Raw genomic sequence first — 20,301 nt, 5'->3', positions numbered from 1 at the left:
AGTTTGGAAGAATTCCCTCCTTTTCTGTTTTTTGAGTTGTTTTTTTTTTTTCAGTGATGTTTGAGTCTGAAAATCTTTGGGTTACATCTTTTTCATTTCCCTGTTCCCCCTGGCATTCTCTCTGTACCTACAGGTGTCCTTGGTGTTGTCAGCTCTCCAGGCTGGGAACAAGGGGACCCAGGCATGTATCACAGCTGCCACTGCCGTGTCTGGGATTATCGCCGACCTGGACACCACCATCATGTTTGCGACTGCAGGGACCCTGAATGCAGAGAACAACGAGACCTTTGCAGACCACAGGTATGGGAGGGGAGGCCGTCCTGGGGGCTTCTGGATCTGGAGAGGTTCAGGCTGGCCTGATGGATGTTAGAGACTGCTCAGAAGCGAGAAATGCGGTTATCCGTGTTGATTTCAATAAGATGCTCAAGGGGAGAAAGTGAACCACATAATCAAAACAAGCCCTTCCTGCCAACTGTAAACATGTAGTCATGTTCCAGCTTTGTGCCTTTCACAGCCTGAACCCAGCCTGCTCTGGCAGAGGACAGCTTTTTGATCTTCTACTTGCCAAGCTGGAAAGATGTGCCTCTCATTTGCTCCCAACCCCCGTGGGAGTGGCCAGGACAGCCACATTTAGCTCTTACATAAATGGGGAGTGGGGCTCTGAGCCTCCTGTCTCTCCCAGACTGGCTCTTTAGGCCCTGCTCCTGGAGGCTGGTGCGGGGGTCTCCACTTGCTGTTAGAGAACCACCCCCCCTCCCCAGTAGCCTTGCCACATGTCTGTCACCTTTCTTCCTCTCTCTTCAGTCCCAGGGCCGGGCTAGGGAGGAGACTGCCAATGCTGTCACCCATTCCAGGACCCAGCTGACCTCTCACTGAGCTACAGGGTGGGGGGCCAAACTGGTGGGCCTGAGTCTTTCGTGGAAGTTTACTATTAATCGATTAGGTGGATACTGGCCTGACTTTGCTCTCCTCTCCCAATTTTCCTACACAGAAAATGAGTACCCCTGATAATGGAGGGGAAACACATCACCTCTCTTTTTCAAAGCCCTGTAACAAAAAGCCCCGTATGAAGGGTTTCTTTGCTTCCTAATTGCTGGTAGCCAAACTTTGCCCTTTGTCTGTCCCCATCTCCTCTGCCCTCCCCCCTTTCTCAGGGAGAACATTCTGAAGACAGCCAAGGCCTTGGTGGAAGACACGAAACTACTGGTGTCAGGGGCTGCGTCCACCCCGGACAAGCTGGCCCAGGCAGCCCAGTCGTCGGCAGCCACCATCACCCAGCTCGCTGAAGTGGTCAAGCTGGGGGCCGCCAGCCTCGGCTCTAATGACCCTGAGACGCAGGTATGGGTGGGCCTCGGGGGGCAGGTCAGTCACCCTCATGTTCCCATAAACACTGCGCCACAGATCGCGGAAGAGGCCCAGGGCGAAATAGGAACTTCTGCAGTAACCAGTAGGTGCGCGAGTATGTCTGTTGCTTTGGGGTCTGCTAGTAGGCATTTATCCTGGCAGGACGGTGGCACAGACTGTGATGGCAGCCACGAGGGTAGGGATGACTGATGAGGGATTGAGCACAGTGACCCCTTGGGTATATGGGAGAGGGAAAGGGTGGGATGAGTGAGTGGATGGTGGCTCCCTGGAGAGACAGCCGGCATGGACAGGGAGACAAAGGCAGGTTTGGCATGGGACCGTGCTAGACACACGTGCAGGTGGAACTGGAGAGGGGGCATAAGCCTGCAGAGTTAAGGGCATGTGGATTCAGGGGTGTTGCCATACAGACAATGACTACAGCCATAGGAGAGGAAGAGCATGAGGCAAGAGAAAAAGGGGGGTTCAAGGCAGAGCTGAGGAAGCCACCATTTAAGACCGTGGTAAGGAGAAAGGGATGCCCAGAGAGATTGAGGAGCAGCAGCAGCTGATAGGAGGAAAGCCAGGGGTCCTGATGCTAAGAGCGGGCGTGTTTTATTCCACCGGAGGCACGGCTGAGTTGTCGAGAAGGTGAAGGTCTGAGAGCTGGCCACTGGCTGTCGTGCCACCGAGCGCCATTTGTGTGGAGTGGCCCGGTGAGGGAAAGGAAGGAAGCCAGCATGTATGGACACCCCTTGAGAAGTCTGGCTCTGGAGGGACGGAGAGGGACGAGCTCTGGGCTGGGAAGGACTCTGTGCTCCTGTAACCATGCTTTGATTTAGCGCCATCTGCCCGCTCCTTCGTCCTCAGCCTGGTGGTCCAGGTGAGGGATAGCACCCACAGTTCGCTAACCTCGGAGAGCCAAGTACCCACCACCGCTCCAGCGCAAGGTGGATACTCAGCAAATGTCTCCTTAGCTGTTACGGAACCAGTAGCCAACCAGGGCTACCAGTAACGGACTCTACCCGTTCCCAAGGGCAGAACCGAAAACCCCTCTGCTCCATCCCAGCACCATCAGATGGCAAACACCTCCGTGTTCACTGCTTAAACCACTCTGTTAGCTCGTCTATTTGGTCCACGTGGACAAAACTGGATTGGAAGCCGCCTACCATCCAGTGCCCCTGTTGACGACAGCTACTGTTGTGGTTAACACAAGGCCGTCAGCTTTGCTCGCATGTGACCATGACCCTTCCCTGCCCGACATCCTCCAGTGGAGCAGAGCTCCATGAGGAAACGTTCCACGTGTGGCCATTTCACTCCTCCTGCTGGATTTCTCTCTGATAACATCTGAGCTCCGATTGGCTGCCCCTTGGAATTTGAAGCATTCACAGAAATGCCTACCTGTGGTATTGTTCTTACCCAGTGGAGGAAGGAAAAGCTTGAAAACGCTCAGTGAGGTTGGAATCCACACTCTCCAAGCCTGGCTCAGCCTTAGGAAGAGTGAACAGGCTGGGGAGCATTTAAGTCTTTGAACACACGGAAATGTATCGAATTATATAGTCTTCCCTCCCAAATGGTCTAGTAGATGTCCTAGAGCCCCAACTGCTAATGAGATCTCTAGTGGAAAATATCCTTTCAGAAAAATGTGCCTACTCACCAGTCAGATGCCCAGTGACCAGGGATGGGATGGTGCATGCTGGGTGTTAACAGCAAACTTTGCTCGCTGTCCCTTGTTCTTCCCTGGCTGCCCCTCCCCGCTGTGATGACCAGAATCAGTGTGAGTGAGGTCCACACCTTTCAGCCCTTCCTCAGGAGCCGATCCCCTTCTGCCCCGTGTTTCAGAGGTTGCCAGAGGCTCCATGTACCCTGAGGGTAAGAAGGTACAGGATGGAGCCTGAAAGGTGGGAGGGGCAGAGGCACAGTGTCACTGTGCTCCCCAGCCATCTGGGACACTAGAGTTTCTGATGTGTTCTCATGTATGTTACGCAGCCACCCTCACAGCCGGGCAGTGAGATACAGTGGCACTGCCAATGCCATTTGTACGTGAGGAGCCGAAGCCCTAGAGCATAATCCAAGTGTGAAGGTTAAGACCATAACCCTTGGGATCATGCTGACTAGAGTCTGAATCCCAGCCCTGCCGCTCCCAGGCCCTGAGACAGTGTGGACAGGAGCACCGTAGCTCCCACTTGAAACAGCAGGGGTGAGGATTAAGTGAGGGCATGGGTAGCGCACATGGCTCAGCGCTGGGAACACTGCCCTCAAGTAAAGGGAAGTTGTTGCGATTACAGCAGCAGGAGCTAAGAAGACTCGTGTTACGCATTCAGTGTCACGTCTTTCCTAAGTATGGCTGGTGCTTCAGACCCCAGGTCCAACACACACACTGTAAAGGTGGCCTGTGTTCTCTGTTGAGTCACGAGAGGGAAGATACCACATGCTGTCCGGTGTAATTAGGGTGCACACCTATCCATGCAGTCACTCCGTGAGTATTTCCTGAGTGCCTGCTACAGGCCAGGCCCCGTTCCGAGCGCAAAACACAACACACACAAGTCCAGGCTGGCCCGCCTGGAGCTCACATCCAAGTGGGGGGAGAAGACAACAATTCCACGTACTGATACATGCTGTAAGTAAGGACGCGCTGATGGAATTTCAGGTGGGGGGTGGGGGATGGGGAGTGGTCAGGAAAGGTCTCGAAGGGCCCGACATGTGAGCTGAGACGTGAGTAATGAGGAGAGCAAGAGCAGAGTCCCTGAAGGAGGAATGAGGGGGATCTGTCCTGGGGAAGATAGACCCGTATGCCCGTAGCATGTTGAGTCACAGAATCCTACGAACCAAATCTGGAGACGCAGGCAGGATGCCACGGACGCTTTGGAGGCCAGGGTACGAGGCTTGCGTTTTGTTCTCCATGTTTGGGGTTACCAGTTCAGGGTGCGGGTGAGTAGCGTTGCCTCTCAGGCGTCTGCTTAGCTGGTCGCCTCCTTTCCTAGGCAACTTGTCACAACTACCGGCTGGGAGGTGTCCGAACGTGCTGGGTGTGTGTGGGGTCTGTCTTCCGGCTCAGCATCAGCCTCCCTCGGGGAGACTCCTGCGTCAGCATCTTCAGGGGTGGCTCCTGGGGAGTCTGCCTTGCTGCAGGCTGTGGAGCTGCCGAGATAGAGACTGGCCTCCTGGATGCCCGCACCTGGCCCTCGGGCCGTGTGCTCTTGGTCTTGCCCGCAGAGGACCGCTGGGGTTGCTCACCTGGGCTGTCTGCTTTCTTTCAGGTGGTGTTGATCAATGCCATCAAAGACGTGGCCAAGGCCCTTTCAGATCTGATAGGTGCTACCAAGGGGGCCGCCAGCAAGCCTGCCGATGACCCCTCCATGTACCAGCTCAAGGGGGCCGCCAAGGTAGAGCGGGGTGCCAAGCAGGGACAGGCGTGGCGGGCGGTGCAGAATGAGAGAAGCACACCCAAGAATAATGGGAACATATGCATCTGAGCGCCTTCCTTGCTCAGCAGCGTTTTTTCCTCCTGGCATCAGAGCCAGAACTAAAAGGAGCGGGGAGTAGACCTCAGGGTGCTCCTCATTTTCTCTCGGCCTCTCCTTCCTATGCAGGTGATGGTGACCAATGTCACCTCCCTCCTCAAGACTGTAAAGGCAGTGGAGGACGAGGCCACCCGGGGCACACGGGCGCTCGAGGCCACAATCGAATACATGAAACAGGAGCTCACGGTAAGGAGCCAGCAGTCACCTCCCTCGGGCATCCACGTGCAAGAGCTGACACCCCACCCACCCCCCCAGACATCTCAGTGATTTGTAGCATAAAGAGGTTTTACCTGGGGCACCTGAGCCCGGGAGGCCCACTCACCTGCCTGCCGGCAGCTTTGCATAATTGAGGCCCCGGGTGTAACCGACCTCGTCAGCGTTTGTCTACAATCAATTTGTAATTAAGAAATCAATTAAAATGTGTCACTTAGGACTGTTCAGGTTTAGTTCCACTAAAACTGGAACTGAAACTAAAGCATTACAGAAGATTGCCGGCAAAGGGAAAACTCGGTACGGGTGTTGGCTGTCACCTTGAGCTTAAATGATGTGTATGGCGTGTAGGCCCACCCAGCACCTCCTGATTCCCAGTGCCATTAGCATCAGCTCACACGGCCGCCCACATACGCGTTTTAGAGGGTGAGGTGCCCTGTTAGAAAAACGCAAATGCCTTTACCTGAGATACTTGCCTGTAAAATTCAGCATCTTTCTGTGCGTGGTCCCTCTGATCTCCAAGAAATTGACCGCATGTTCTTTCTTGCCGTGTTCCCGCATTGTATAGTGAGGGTGTCCCGGTGTTCCTGTGATATGGATATTCTCTCCTGTTCTTTTAATCCTGTGATGGCTGCGGATTGACTCACCCTAATCCCTAGAAATAGAAATATGCTGAAAATGAGGGTTTCAAACAGATTTCTTTCTAACTGGAGGTCTGATCACAGATTCGGTTTCTCTTTGCGGGGAGCAGGGGACCTGCTTTTGCTTCCAGCTACTCTGCGTCTTTAGAGAGTCACCTGGGAAGGCAGAAGGCCCCTGTGGATCAGCAGTATAAAGCAGCAATTCTGTTGGGTTTTGTTGGTGATTGAGCCTTGCGTTCTCTTGTCCTGTTTTTAATTAAGCCGGTCTTGCTTGGTGTTAAACCCAGTTCTTGCACAAAGAAAAAACTGAAAATTGCAGGTGGTGTCGTTAAGCACTGCCTCTTGACGCTCACCTGCCTCTGTGGGCTGTATGTTTCCTATCAAAAGTCCGGGTCTGTATTCTGATAGGTGTGGGTGGGGCTAATGGTGGCAATGGAAGAGATTTGAAACTGGGAGCTTTCCTGGGACATTACCCACGGTCAACCAAAGTCTGCCAACGTGGTTTGGAATTGACAGAGGTTGTGTGTCTCCGCAGACGTGGGAAGTTTCCAAAGGAGCATGTGCCAAAGGGCCACATTAATGCAAAGGGTTCCATACATGTGGTATTCGTTCCCCTTGAGCGGTCAGGCATGGTCCTGGGTAGCTTAATTGCACCTGCCCATTTTTAGGGGTCTGGTGATGTTTGGTTCTGGTTAACAGGCTGCAAGGATGCTGGCTGGGTTCTCCCCTTTGCCTCAGGGAAAACTACCTGGCTGAAAGGTGGTTGCCTGGGGCTGAGGACAGAGCAACCCCAACTGGTTTAGGAGTACTCATGTGCAGGGACAGATGCACATGCAACATACAGCCCCTGGCACCAATCACTCATGTTAGAGAGACAAGACAGATGGGCTTGAAGCAGAAATGGCTGGCTTGACTGACAGGTGGAATTTTAAAGTGGGATATTCACTCAGCACGGTTAATTATTTCAGCTTCTCTAAAGAGTGGTGTGTATGTGTGTGTGTGTGTGTGTGTGTGCATGCGTGTGTGGTTTTAAATAATTCACAGTGTCACTGTGGCGCCCTCAACACGAACGCCTCCACACAATTATGCAGTTATATTTGTAAGACAAGCTAAGAATAGAAGAAACTGAATGCTTCATTTCCCCCAACCCCACACCCTCTTAAAGAAAGAAAGGGGAGTTCACAGGGATGCGTCCAGGTCCGTCCTGCCCAGGAACCAGCATCAGAACTGCAGAATTTCTGGGAGCTGCCGAAGCCCCAGCAGGGAGGGGGGCAAGAACTGGGAAGCCACACCACCACCTTCCCCCGGAGAGTTTACAAATACCGAGGGTCTGTTTCCGCAGGCGAACAGGTTAATGCTGTAGACCTGTCTCCCTCACCATATGGTTCCCTTGAATGCCGAGTACAGGTGTGCAAGACTTATCCGTGCTAGCATCTTGAAAGCAAGAATAGTATTACTCAAATTTCTAATTTCCTGCCATTTGACGGTTTCTTCCTGTTGCTGGCTCAGTTTTCAGACCGTGAGCAGCATCCTGGTCAGAGAAGAACCACTTATTTTTGTCTTTGTCTTTTTTCTTTCATTTTTTTTTCCACCTGTCGTATTTCCAACTTCCAGGTGTTCCAGTCAAAAGAGGTGCCTGAAAAGACATCATCACCTGAAGAATCGATAAGGATGACGAAAGGCATCACCATGGCAACAGCCAAAGCCGTGGCCGCTGGGAACTCATGCAGACAGGAGGATGTGATTGCCACCGCCAACCTGAGCCGGAAAGCCGTGTCAGATATGCTGACGGCTTGTAAGGTAAAGGCCTTGGTGTTGTTTTGGGTGGCCGGATGATGCCCTGTCACGACTATTTGGTTCAGTCTGGAGCCAGGGAGGGGCCAGCCGTGTGCAGAAGGGAGCAGCTCAGTACCTCAAACTCGGTGACGAAATGCGTGCTGAAGAGCCCACGGGAAATGACTCTCCAGGGTAGTTTTGTGTTTGAGAGGGGATGGAGTCGGCCTGCTAGCTCACCCTCCCACTTTTCCTCGCCGTTCTTGCCAAGTAGGCAGGATGCCTGCTCTGACAGAGGTAAAGAGGCTTCTGGCCCTCTGAACAAAAAACACATCCCACTTGTACCTGCCCCCCTTTCCAGCCTCTGCAGGTCAGCATTCTGGGCCAGGAGAGGTTCTGCCATGACTGGGGGAGGAAGTGAGTCAGAGGAACAAGACAGAATGTTGGGGAACAGCCTTTTTCGCTCTCTGTGCCAGACATCTTGCAGAAACTCTCGTGATCCTTGGCTAGACAAGCAGGGTAGCTGCCCTGAGCCCATCCTTGGTGAGGGTGCTGGTGGGACCTGACCATTACAAGCTTTACTTTATTTTTTTTTAATCTATTAAGAAAGTGAGTCATAAGAGCCCTCCCACCAGCCCCCTTGAGCACCCCACACCAGACCTTCACCCTTCTGGGGACAGCTGGGTCCCAGAGACTCTGGCTTCTGCTCAGATTGATTGCTAACCCCCCACCATGGTGAGCGGGTTGGGGATGAGTCACAGAAGTTCAAAAAGCAGCTGTTGCAGCTTGGGGTCTGAGGAGACAGGGCCGTTCTTTGTGGGGAAGTCACTTGTGGGAGAGCTGGCGCGAGGTCTAATGAGCAGGTAGGATGGGTGAGAGGTGTCTGGGGAGAGGGACGGTGAGGCAGCCAGCCTGAAGGAATGGGTGTGTGAGGACCAGGCACGGGAGACGGTGTGGGGGGGTTGGGGGAGGAGAAGACAGTAGAAGGTGGAAGGGCCACTTTCATGGGGGACCATGTGTGCTGTGCCAGGGATTTAGACTCTCCTAAAGCCGTAAGTGTTTGCAGTTATGATGTACTTAATGGAATCTGCCCTGTCAGAAGTGACAACTGTCCAGAGGGGTTACGGCCTCAATCAGAAAATAGTACTTTTCTAGCAAGGTAAGGTCTGAAGGCCACCATGACATGCAGGGAAGGCTGGCATGCATATTCTGTCATTGGATCCTGGAGGGGAAGGGCACCAGGGATCACCCCAAGTTGATGGATGATTAAACAGGCTTGGGGAGTTTAAGGGGAATGACCATGGTCACACAGCTATTTCCTCTCTTAACGACGCTGAAGTTGATGAGTGACAAGTGCTTTGTCTCCGTGTTAATAGACCTGAAATGAAAAGGGGAAATAGATTAAGGGGGAAAGGGAAAGCGGCTCGATTTTCAAGTCCCTTTCTGACACACCTACCCCTGTTCTCAGGGGAGGAGGATAAGGACAGGTGCCATTTGCACAGCCTCTGCTCCTCTCTGTCTTCCTGCCCCCGGATCAGGCCACCCTGACTTCGCAGGACAAAATAACAGCCGGAGCTTCATACCTCAAAGCCAGACTTGGATGACAAGTGTCAGTGCTGAGCTCTGAGACTTCTGTGAGGAGAGCACTTACTTAGCAGACTTAGTGCAGCAAGGAAATGAGGCAGCTTGCCAGAAAGGACGTGCAATAAGGAGTATATAGAAAACCAGGGAAGCCGAGCAGTAGATCAAGAAGAAGCCCTTATATCCAGCCAGAAGGCCACCTTGGCATGTTGCAGCACGGCCTTTGGGGCCGAGCAGGGTGGCGGGGGCAAAAAGGGAAGCGCAGGGAGTTACGTCCTGGCTCATTTTATCAGAAAAGGAGGATTACGCTAAATGCTCAGGTGGCGACAAGGGCTGCCCCACACCCTGAGTTAATTCTTGTGTCTGTTTCTCGTCTTACTTACGTGTGCGTATGTCTGCATTATATACAATACAATCAACTATTACAGCTAATGTCGTATGGCTCTGGCCTCTGGTGCTCTGAGTCCTTATAACTGACTCTTTAATGACCACAAATACTCTGTCAATGGATATAATTTTACCCTGTTACCAGAAATTTCAGTTGTCTGCATTTTTAAATAATGCATAAACCGTACCGCCAGGAACATCTTTGGGCATACCTGTTTTTTCCATGCTTTGAATAATTTCCTTAGGCACGTCTCCCAGGAGTGGAATTAGTCAGATGGTCTGGCATTTTAATTCGTGCCAGATTGCTCTCCCAAAGAGTTCTGCCTGGACAAGAGCACCCACCCTCAGTCCCCATACAACTCTAAATTGGGGTCTGACACACTCCATACCAGAGGTAGCATCATAGCCTGTGTCCTCCCCGAGACATGGGCTCCATTCTCACACTTGGAGACACAGGGCAGTGGTTAAAGGCACGGCCCGTTAGTCCTCAGGTGGGCAAAACTGAGCTCAGTAATGATAGATCCTGGCCACTCAGATTATCCCCACTCTTTCTGGGGTGTATTGGGGGAGCAGGTGAGGGGAGCACCCACAGGTGTTCCCACCAGCATCCCCCAATCCTAGACGGAAAGGCTTGAGCGGAACAAACGTGAAGGCTAGTCACTATCCCCCACCACTTTGACTTTTTATCCTAATGTGTGATTGATACGTGTCCTGGTTTGCGATGTATTTGCAGTTTTGAATGTGTTCTTGTAAGCCCCAAGTTCTTTCCAGGGTAAGGCTTTGGAAGGAAGAAAGGCTGGGCAGCGTTGCCAGGTTTAGCAAATAAAAAACGGCGTTTCTCAAATTAACATTAAAAATTGTTTTATTGTTTCTTCAAAAATACAGTTAACTGTGATTAACCTGGTAACCCTGTGATTGGGCGTGTCATCTGTTATATCAGGATTGAATGAAGCCAACAGGTCACAAGTGCAAGAAAAAAAGCACAGGGTGCTCTATTAACCATACGTCCTTGTTTGCTCATCTCACCGCGCATAATGTGAGATGAGTTATTTACGGCCCCTCTGAAGGTAGCGGGGAGCTTACCATCTGAAGTTTCCCAAGAGCCAGAGGAGACATGGTGAGTGCAGCATGGTCAGGCCACGGAGTGAGGGCCTGAGTGTGATCAGCCTGTGAACAGAGAGGGGCTTCAGGAACCGTCCCCCGCCCCATGCTGCTGGAGAAAGGCAGGCACACCCTGGAACAGGCAGCCCATGTCCTGCTGTAAGCCCTAATCATGACCCTTTCCTGGGCTTCTTAGTGCATGTGGAATTTCTTACAATGCAATAGAAGGGGACAGGGAGAAAGGATGGGAGGAGGGACAGGACTCAGGTGCTTCTGTCTGGCTCCAGGGCACTAAAAAAGGCAAGACACAAAATGCGGTGAGAGAACCTGCCGTGGACACAGGTGTGAGGTTAACAGGAGAACACGGAGGCAGGCCACCTTCTCTATCCAGGGAGTCACGGAAGGCTTCTCAGGGAGGTCGCTGAGGGCAAGGCAGAGGGAATTCCAGAATCAAGGTCTCCTCCCTGTGGGGTGCAGGGCTGGTCAGCACTGCTAGGCAGGTGCCTTCCCCTCCCCCCTTACTCCTTGGTCCACTCACCAGCTGGCTCTTCCTGTTTAAGATGTCCACATTCCTTTCTCTCCCCAGCAAGCATCCTTTCACCCTGATGTCAGCGAGGAGGTGCGCACGAGAGCCTTGCGGTACGGGACGGAGTGCACCCTTGGCTACCTGGACCTTCTCGAGCACGTCTTGGTGGTGAGGAGGGGCGTGGGCCGGGAAGGACTGGGGAAGAGCTTGTTCAGATGCAGACCATCCTTTCCTCAGGAAAGTACCTCGTAGAGCGCTGTGCGGGCTCCACTTGGGAGGCTGGGGGTGGATGGAGCTGGAAAGTGCCCAGCATCACACTGCTTCAGCACATCGAGATGAAAGAAGGCTCTAGAAGAAGCTGCAGTTAGCATCCAGGAGAGCCAGGCTCTCTCTTGGCACCAAAGAGGCAAGAATAGCATGCCAGAGGGTGGGACAGGCAAAGCCACCACTGAAACAACGTTGGGAGGTCCTGTCAGGAAGACCCCAGTCCATCCTGCGAGGACAGGGAAAGCTCCAGAAAGAGCCACCCTGGCCTCCATGACGAGTCAAGGAGAAATTTCACCGGTGCTGCAGGTGACCTACCAGCCTCTTGTCCTTGAATGAGTACTCAGACCACACTGAGAATGATGCCTCCCTTCCTCTGATGACCTTCCTGTCAGCCTAGAGTGCCCATCTGGAGCTGAGACAGAAGGCTGGTAGGGAAAATGCCAGAAGGGGAGGTGGGGACAGTGGTCATGGCTTATAGGGACTGTCTACATGGGAGCCTCGGGCTTATATCGCCTTAGGTTCCCCACAGATCCTAAGGGCCAAACTCTGAGCAACCGAGAAATGTATTTGCTACCTGTCTCTCTCTGTCAAAACCCGCCATGGGGAGGTCTGCCGCAGGCCCTGAGAGAATTTGTCCAGGAATCAGACACAGCCTCCGAAGAGAATTGACGATGCCCCACATTCCCTTACTGCTCCTTCCCAAACCTTAAAAACAAAACAAACAAACAAAACAAAAACAAAAAAAGATCACCACCAGGCCACAGACAACTGTAAGCCTTTCATTTGTGGAGCCCTGAGATTTTTCATTTTGTCCTTGCGGCTAGCAAGGCAAAGGAAGGATCCCGAGAAGTTCGGCCCCTTGCTTGAGGTCGCCTAGCTACTAGGACAGTCCTGGAACCGAATCCCAATTCTTACTTCCAGGCCCGGGCTCATTCCAGCACTTCACTGCCACCTTGAAATTAAATTACCTCCCGACGTTAAACATGTTAGGTCTCTTAGGGAGGGAGCATTACTTTGATTCTTCACCCAGGTTAAGTGTGGTCTGTGTGAAAGTGTATCTTCTGTGAGTGGAGGCACTCTGGGGTTACTAACATTGTGTTCCAAAAGCCCTGAGCTCCGGTGACTAGAAAACAGTGTATCATCGCATGTGGGCCAAGAAAACGCGTTGGCCAGTCCCTGTTCACAAGGCACCAGCCTCTGCCACCAAACTAACTTTCTGCGTTAGAACAGAGTTAAAGTGTTCAGTCCGGAGCATGCGTATTAGCAGGAAATTCAGGGTATTCAGAATGATGCCAGCAAGGCTTCCAAAAGGCATTTTTTTCTTGGTGGAATCGTATAGTCTTAGTCACATAGAACCTTGTTCTATCAGAAAATTAGGAGTTGCAGCAGAAGCAGTGTTAGGCTTAGGTTTAGAATCTTTGCATTCGATTCCCAGCTGTGCCACATAAATAGCCGCATGACTACTGCTTTGTCCAGACTTGAGTTTCCTCAGATGGTAAACAGTGTCAGGAATCCGTGAGAATGTCAGGAAGATCGGGCTTCGGGGCTCAGCTCACGTGTGCTTTCCACCCACAGGGTGCCCATTTCCCATATTGCTTTCTGTCTCAGACTTTTTTTTTTTCCTCTTAATCATTTATTGGAAGGGAAGAAAATACTGGGATTTTCGTATTCATTTAAATGAGGGATCCTCATTTTGCCCCTTTCCCCCCGCTCCATTTCTTTTTTTCTCTCTCTCTTTTTTTTAATGTTTGGTTATTTTTGAGGCAGAGACAGAGCATGAGCACGGGAAGGGCAGAGAGACAGGGAGACGCAGAATCCAAAGCAGGCTCTCGGCTCTGAGTTGTCAGCACAGAGCCCGACGCAGGGCTCGAATCCATGAACCGTGAAATTGTGACCCAAGCCAAAGTCAGATGCCCAACCGACTGAGCCACCCAGGCACCCCTCTCTAGCTCCATTTATTGAGCAAACCCTATGTCTTGTAGCACCTGTGCCTGTATCTGTGCAGGGCTGATCATTTACCTCACGCCTGTAGGTCCAGGCCTCAGGCACACTGCCCTCAGGCTGGTGCTTTCCGGCTTTGCTCGCGGTGAGCCTTGTACCAGGAATGTCACTGCAGAGGCATCTACCTCCAGCTGTGTCTCTGACAAAGCCACACCCTGGATAAAAAGGAGGCAACAGCCTTTAAGGTGTTTAATGGACTGAAGGTCTCCTGTCGTGCTCTGCAGTAACAAGACAGCTTATACCTGGGAGAGGAGTTTTGCCTTCATGAGGAGGGGCAGGGGCCAGCGCTTGAGAAATTTTCCCAAGGGGGGAAGAAAAATGGAACCCTCAGAGGGTCCCCTCCCACCTGAAGCCAACTTTAGACCCTTTGCCAATATCTGGGAGCCAGATGTCACATCTGCCAAAGGGATACCCACCCCCCTGTCTCTGACCTCTTCTCTCCGTGTGCATCTTGTTTGGGTGAGCAAAAGAAGACAAGGCCTCTAGGGGGTGGGTGGATGATTGGCCTCTTTGCCCGAGAAAAGGCCAAGAGGTCCAATGCCTCCATGAACATTAGGTAGGGAAGCTGTAGTAGCCATTCCCAGTCCACACATTCAGAGACCCCAGTTTTATGGCCGCTTAATTACTGTATCAGGCATCGGGCCTAATGATAATCATCAGGTTTTTCTGGAAGAGGAAGAAGGGCACTTGGTGCATGGAAACCCCACATCATGTGTGATTTGGGAGATTAACTATGGAGGACAGAGCTTAGCAAGAACGGGAGCATCCACTCCCTTCTTTTTCTGGGCCCAGGCAAGAGCGATTGCACTTTGCAGTAGATTGTGCTTCTCTTGTGGCTGCTCATATTAGTTGACGGGTTTTCTGTTACGAGTTCTTCCTTGTATTTATTAGAGTAACGAGACTCTTAAGCCTTATGTGTTGTCAAGTTGGATGGTCGAGGTGACTGTTAAAAGCCTGCCATCTGAGTTTCTCTTCATCTTTCTATACGGTCTTCATCATTGTGACCCAGAATCATGGTGGAAGTAGAAACGTCTTGTTTCCCCAGAGCTGTTTTGAGGTATATTTTGTGAAGGTAGCTAGTGCTAAAAAGAAATCATTAATAGAAAGAAAGCCTGAATGGCGTTAAAAATGGTATAAAACATGCAGAACTTGTCTCATCTATTGCAAGGATGTTTCTGCCTCCTCATGACAGGTACTGATGGTTCCGACTTGAGGGAAATGTGAATGAATTAGCATCATACCTTTATTTGTTCATATATTTATGTTTGTCTCTTTGGAAAGCTGGACATCATCTTTGAAGGTTATTTTCTAATAAAAACATAGCAAGAGAGCAAGCCTTCCCTGGGGATTATCATAAACATAGGAAAAATAGCAGTTCATAACTAAAAATTGCGGAAGTCCTATGACAGCGTTCTTTCACGTCTGCTGTGGACGTTTGTAGTTTTCTTGGGCCTGCAGCTGAGAATAAGTTCATCTCTCATATCGTTAGCCCTAATTCTTCCTCCAAAGCAGACTGAGAAGAAATCTGGACTAACACAAGGCCAAAGTGTGGAAGATTATACACCAGTGAGAGGCCCAGGAGCCACAAGACTGAGGCCAGTGCTGGTGGAGAACCCAGCAAGGAATAAAGGAAAATGGAGACACACAAACAGGGAAGTTAGCATTCATGTCAGATACCAAATTGGCTCCTTGAGGGTGATGAATAAAGAAACAGTTAAAAAACTAGAGTTTTTCACATGAACACACAGCATTCTGTTCTCCTCTTCGTTTCTGGTCTTCATGGGATGGCTACAGCATCTCCATTCCGAAAAGAAAGTTAACTTAAAACTATAACAGGAGATGGGGCGCCTGGATGGCTCCGTCACTTAAGCGTCCAACTCTCGATTTTGGCTCAGGTCACGATCTCATGGTTTGTGGGATCAAGCCCCGCCTCAGACTCTGTGCTGACAGCACGGTGCCTGCTTCGGATTCTTCTCTGTCCGTCTCTGCTCCTCCCCTGCTTGTGCTCTCTCTCTCAAAATAATTAAACTTAAAAACAATTTAAAAAATACAAATAAATTTTAAAAACTGTAACAGATCTTGAGATAGTCCCCTTGGATCTCTTGTAAAGTTGACGTCTTGTTTTAATTGTTGAAAGAGAACTAGTAAGATTCCTGAAAGCTGAAGAAAGGCCAGATAATTGTCTAATTTTTGCAAAAAGAGAAAGAAGTAGAAATTAAGGTTTGGAGACAGTGTCCAGCGATTTACAGAAATAAACTGAGGTCACTTTCAGCTGGTCGGGGAGCTTCTTTAGTGAGCTGCTGCTTTTCTTAAATTAAGGCACATCAAAATGTGGGGAAAGTTAGGCTGCTTCAGTCTTGTTCGATTGAAATATGTTAGGGCCAAGGATTCTTAACTTTAATGGCTGGTTTGTATATTTCAGTTTTTACTTTTGAAAGGGTTTAAAAATACAGAAAACCATATCAACATCCACGTGCCCACCCACTATAATTAACTAACTTTGTTAATGCTTTGTCCTATTTGGTTTAGATCCCTACTTTAAAAAATATATATCAATAATTTTTTATCCGTTATCAATCCCATTCTCCATTTTTCTCTAGGCACAAATAACTATCATGATTTTAGCATTCTTAGACCCCTCGGAGCTGAAAGTCCATCTCCTGCCTCCCACTACCAGCATCAGAGAAACCGCAGCACATTACATTCACAAAATTGTTCCTTAAACTGTTAAGAGGGTCCCCAGACCCAAATGCCCAGCTGGATTCTTTGGGAATTTAGAAACTCCAAATCAAGAACCCCTGCTTGGGGAATCCTTTCCTTTGGAGAATCTAGTTAGCAATTAGCAAATAATGGGACCCAGTTTAGGCAGAGCCCTGTGCCTGCTGTCCAGGGAGCTGCTCTGTGAAGCTTTAGACACGCCCATGTGAGCACTGTTGGCCTCCTGCATTTGCTCTCTGCTGGTTTGTCATAGTAGGTTTGTACTGCAAGAGGCAGCCACATTGCCTGTGTAGCAACCACAGTTCAATATTGCTGCTGAACCACAATGTGAGATCTTTGACAGCCTTAAAATTACCCTCGCTTCCACTAGCAGAGCTTTAATTTGGTTCCGTCTCTTGTCTGCTATTAGAAATCATGTTGACTTAATGGCAGAATAAAAATAGAACTCCTTTCCTCCTGCCTTGTCTGAATAGGATACTTTACCATAGGACTTGTAATTTCTCAGAGCCAGAGTATACGAAGGAGTGGCTCTCTCTCTCTCACCCTCCAGGTTCTTCTTTTTAAAGACAGAAGTCTTTAATCACTCCACTTTGATGATGTAAGTGAATGTGCCCACCACACCCCTAACTTTTTTTCCAGCTTTATTGAACCGTAACTAACATACAATAAACAGATATTTAAAGTGTGCATTTTGAGTATTGATATGTGAATATATCCTTGAAAGCATCACCACAATCAAAATAACGAATGTATCCATTACTCCTCAGAATGTCTAGGCCACTGCTGGTCTTTTTGTTATTATAGATCTGTTAATACTTTCTAGACTTTTATGTAAACGGGATATATAGCACATACTTATCTTTGTTTTGGTTCTTTCATTAAGCATCAATATTTTCAATTCTATCCATGTTGTTATGTGTGACAATAATTTGTCTGTCCCCTTTTATTGCTAAGTAGTATTCCATCAAATGGTTCTGCCATACTTGTCCATCATTAGGTGAAGAGACAAATATTTAAGTTGTTTCCAGCTTCTCATTACTAATAAAACTGCCAAGACCATTCTCTGTATAAATCTCTGAGCCTGAATTTGTTCATTTCTCTCAGATAAATACCTGGATATGGAATACTTATAAAATAGGGTATGCATTTTTTTTCCTTTCTTGGGAAACTTTTTTATAGTAGTTATACTATTTTACATTTCCTCCAGCAGAGTAGGAGAGTTCCGGTTGCTCCACACACTTGTCAACACTTGAAATGGTCTGTCTTTTCCATTTTAGTCATTCCAGTGGGTGTGCAGTGGTGTCTCCCTGTGGTTTTAATGTACGTTGTTGAGTATCTTTTTTAATGCACCTGTTTGCCCTCTGTATGTCTTTTTTGGTGAAGTCCCTATTGAGATGTTTTTGGCTGCTTTTCATTGGGTTTGTCTTATTATAGAATTTTGAGAATTTTTTACATTTTCTAGATACAAATTGTGAGATTTTTTTTAATCCTTTCTCTTAGGGTGTGGTTTGCCTTGTCGTTTTCATAACAACGTTTGGAGAGAGATGGAAATGTGTGTTATTAAAAAAGAAAATAACAATGCTGCAGAGAGTTAAGGAAACAAAAAGCTCAGATAAAACTTGGAAAAATAGGAAAGTAAAGCCAAAATAGATCTTATATCCCAAGTAATTAAACACATAAGATGAATTGAATGTTTGTTTGCATCAGTTATGTTTGCAAATTATTTTTAGGATTATATCCCGGTATAAGGGAAGAAAAAATAATTTTCTCTCTACACTTCAGAGTTCTTGCCTGAGACCCTGTGTAGTGAGGCAGATTAACAAGAGAAAAACAAATACATTGTGTACCTCATGGATGCATAGCAGGTATCCAGGGGAAAAATGAGTAACTACATAGGTGGCCTAAACCACTGGCTTAAAGACCATCTTCAGTTCAGTGAAAAAAAAAGGTGTGTAATTGGTTTGGGACAGGTGATGGGAGGTTGCCAGGAAAAACCTCCTGGAGGTTGCCAGGAGATTATGCAGTTTTAAATCTGTGCCTTCTCCTCTGATAAATTCTCTCATGATAAAGAGTCAACCTTCTCTTCAGGCAGGGAGAGGGAGACACTCTAAACAGAGGAAGATTTGCTTTGTCACTGTAAATTTCTCTCTCAAAAGAGTAACTTCTACTCTGTTTTCAGAGCTTCTCCCGTGTCTGTTTCTCACAATAATTAGCCCAAAACAATCCATATACCAAAGAGGTTATTTCGGGGGGGCATGCTCTGCTACCTCTCACCAGCTTCCTGTTCTTTTATTTGCATGCCCGATTGATTCTCTTTTGAGCAGCCTTATTGAGGTATAATTGGCGTATGACAGAATTTTCCCATTTCAGGCATTAAATTAATTGTTTTTTCCTGTCTTTACAGAGCTGTGCACCTATCACAAAATATTAGAATATTTGCATCACCCCAAAAAAGAAACCTCATACCCTTAAGCAGTCGTTCATTGCCCTCACTCCAATTCTGAGACCTAGACAAACACTAATCTCTTTCTGCCTCTGTATATTTGCCTATTCTGGACTTCTCATATAAATGGAATCACACAGTATATGTGACTGCTTCTTTATTTTTTTTTTTTTTAATTTTTTTTTCAATGTTTATTTATTTCTGGGACAGAGAGAGACAGAGCATGAACGGGGGAGGGGCAGAGAGAGAGGGAGACACAGAATCAGAAACAGGCTCCAGGCTCTGAGCCATCAGCCCAGAGCCTGACGCGGGGCTCGAACTCCCGGACCGCGAGATCGTGACCTGGCTGAAGTCGGACGCTTAACCGACTGCGCCACCCAGGCGCCCCTGTGACTGCTTCTTTAAATTAGCATAATGTTTTTAAAGTTATAAAACATAAACTTCCAAGTTCATGATTTTTAAAGTTTTCAAGCCTAGTTTATATTTTGTCCTCAGAGAATCCTTACCAAATCTGAGATCACTAAGATTATTTTCTTTGGTTTGCTTCTGTATAGTTTTAATTCTTATATTTAGGTTTAGATGTGGGGAAAGGGCCAGGGTTCATACTCCTACGTATGGCTATCCAATTGTTCCATCATCATTTGTCGAAAAGAATGATTCTGTCCCCATTGAATTAAAGGCATCTGAGCACATTTAATGACAATCAGTTGACTATATGTGTGAAATCTAGTTCTGGACTCTTTTCTGTTCCATTGATCTATATGTCCAAGTACCAATATCATGATGTCTTGATTACTACTACTTTATATGAATGTTAAAATCTGGTAGTTGAAGACTTTCAACTTGGTTCTTTTTCAAAATAGTTTTAGCTCTTCTATGTGCTTTGCATTTCATATCATCATGTAAATATCTAAAAAAAAAAAGCTTTGGGGATTTTGACTGGGATTGTGGGGGAGATTTGAGGGTAATTGACATTTTAAGAGTGTTCTAATCCATAAACATGGCATATATCTCCATTTATTTAGGTCTCCTTTAATAATTTCAACAGTGTTTATAGTTTTTAGGATTCAGGTCTTGCACATGTGTTGTCGCATTTAGCACTAGGTATTTCATAATTTTTATGGTGTTATAAATGATACTGCTTTTTTAAAATTCTTATTTTTTTATTGCTGTTGAACCTAAAAATATAATTGATACTTGTATATTGACCTTATAGCCTGTCACCTTGCTATACTCACTTATTCTAGAAGCTTTTGTTTACATATGCCTCAGAATTTTCTATATAGACATTCACATTATTTATAAAGAAAGATTCTTTTACTTCTTCTTTTCCATCTCTGTACCATTTACTTATTTTTCTTGCCTTATTGCACTGTCCAGGAATGTTAGTACAATACTGATAAGGGTGTGAGATCAAACATCCTTACCATATTCTTGATCTTAGGTAGGGAATGTTCAGTCTTTCATCATTTACTGTGAATCTCCCCATCATACTTTTAATTCTTTGCTTATTCTTGTTGTGTTGACCACCATGGATAAACCAGCTAACCAACGAACAAGGCTATGGACCACTTAGCTTTTCAAACCCTGAGCCATAACCGTTATTCACCTGGTGAACTTACAACATGTATTGTTTCAGGGGGGAAAAAAATAGTACAGGCCTTTGATTAAGTGGTGCCAAATGGTACCATTTGAGTCTAGGGCAGTGGTTCACAACTTTGGTTATATATGAGAATCACATGGGGGACTTTTAAAAACCCTGGTGCCCAATCTGTACTTCAGTCCAAT

At 47.9% G+C, this 20,301-nt stretch overlaps 1 protein-coding gene across 5 annotated transcripts in view; it reads left to right on the top strand.

Annotated features, from left to right (window-relative positions):
• TLN2 (talin 2) overlaps positions 1-20,301 on the top strand; it is a 456,802-nt gene that overhangs the window by 400,555 nt on the left and 35,946 nt on the right. For all 5 annotated transcript variants that reach the window (XR_007153041.1, XM_047863106.1, XM_047863103.1 and 2 more), the window contains 6 exons: positions 134-300; positions 1,155-1,338; positions 4,602-4,727; positions 4,935-5,051; positions 7,331-7,516; positions 11,145-11,252. Coding sequence is in view for 4 of the 5 variants with exons in the window: in XM_047863106.1 (XP_047719062.1) it covers positions 134-300; positions 1,155-1,338; positions 4,602-4,727; positions 4,935-5,051; positions 7,331-7,516; positions 11,145-11,252 (888 nt within the window). In the remaining variant the exon portion in view is untranslated. The remainder of the gene's footprint in view (positions 1-133; positions 301-1,154; positions 1,339-4,601; positions 4,728-4,934; positions 5,052-7,330; positions 7,517-11,144; positions 11,253-20,301) is intronic.

This window comes from Prionailurus viverrinus, chromosome B3 (assembly GCF_022837055.1).
Source record: "Prionailurus viverrinus isolate Anna chromosome B3, UM_Priviv_1.0, whole genome shotgun sequence".
Classification (NCBI taxonomy): domain Eukaryota; kingdom Metazoa; phylum Chordata; class Mammalia; order Carnivora; family Felidae; genus Prionailurus; species Prionailurus viverrinus.
Note: the sequence above shows the minus strand (reverse complement) of the source record. Positions and strands in the feature narration are given on the sequence as shown.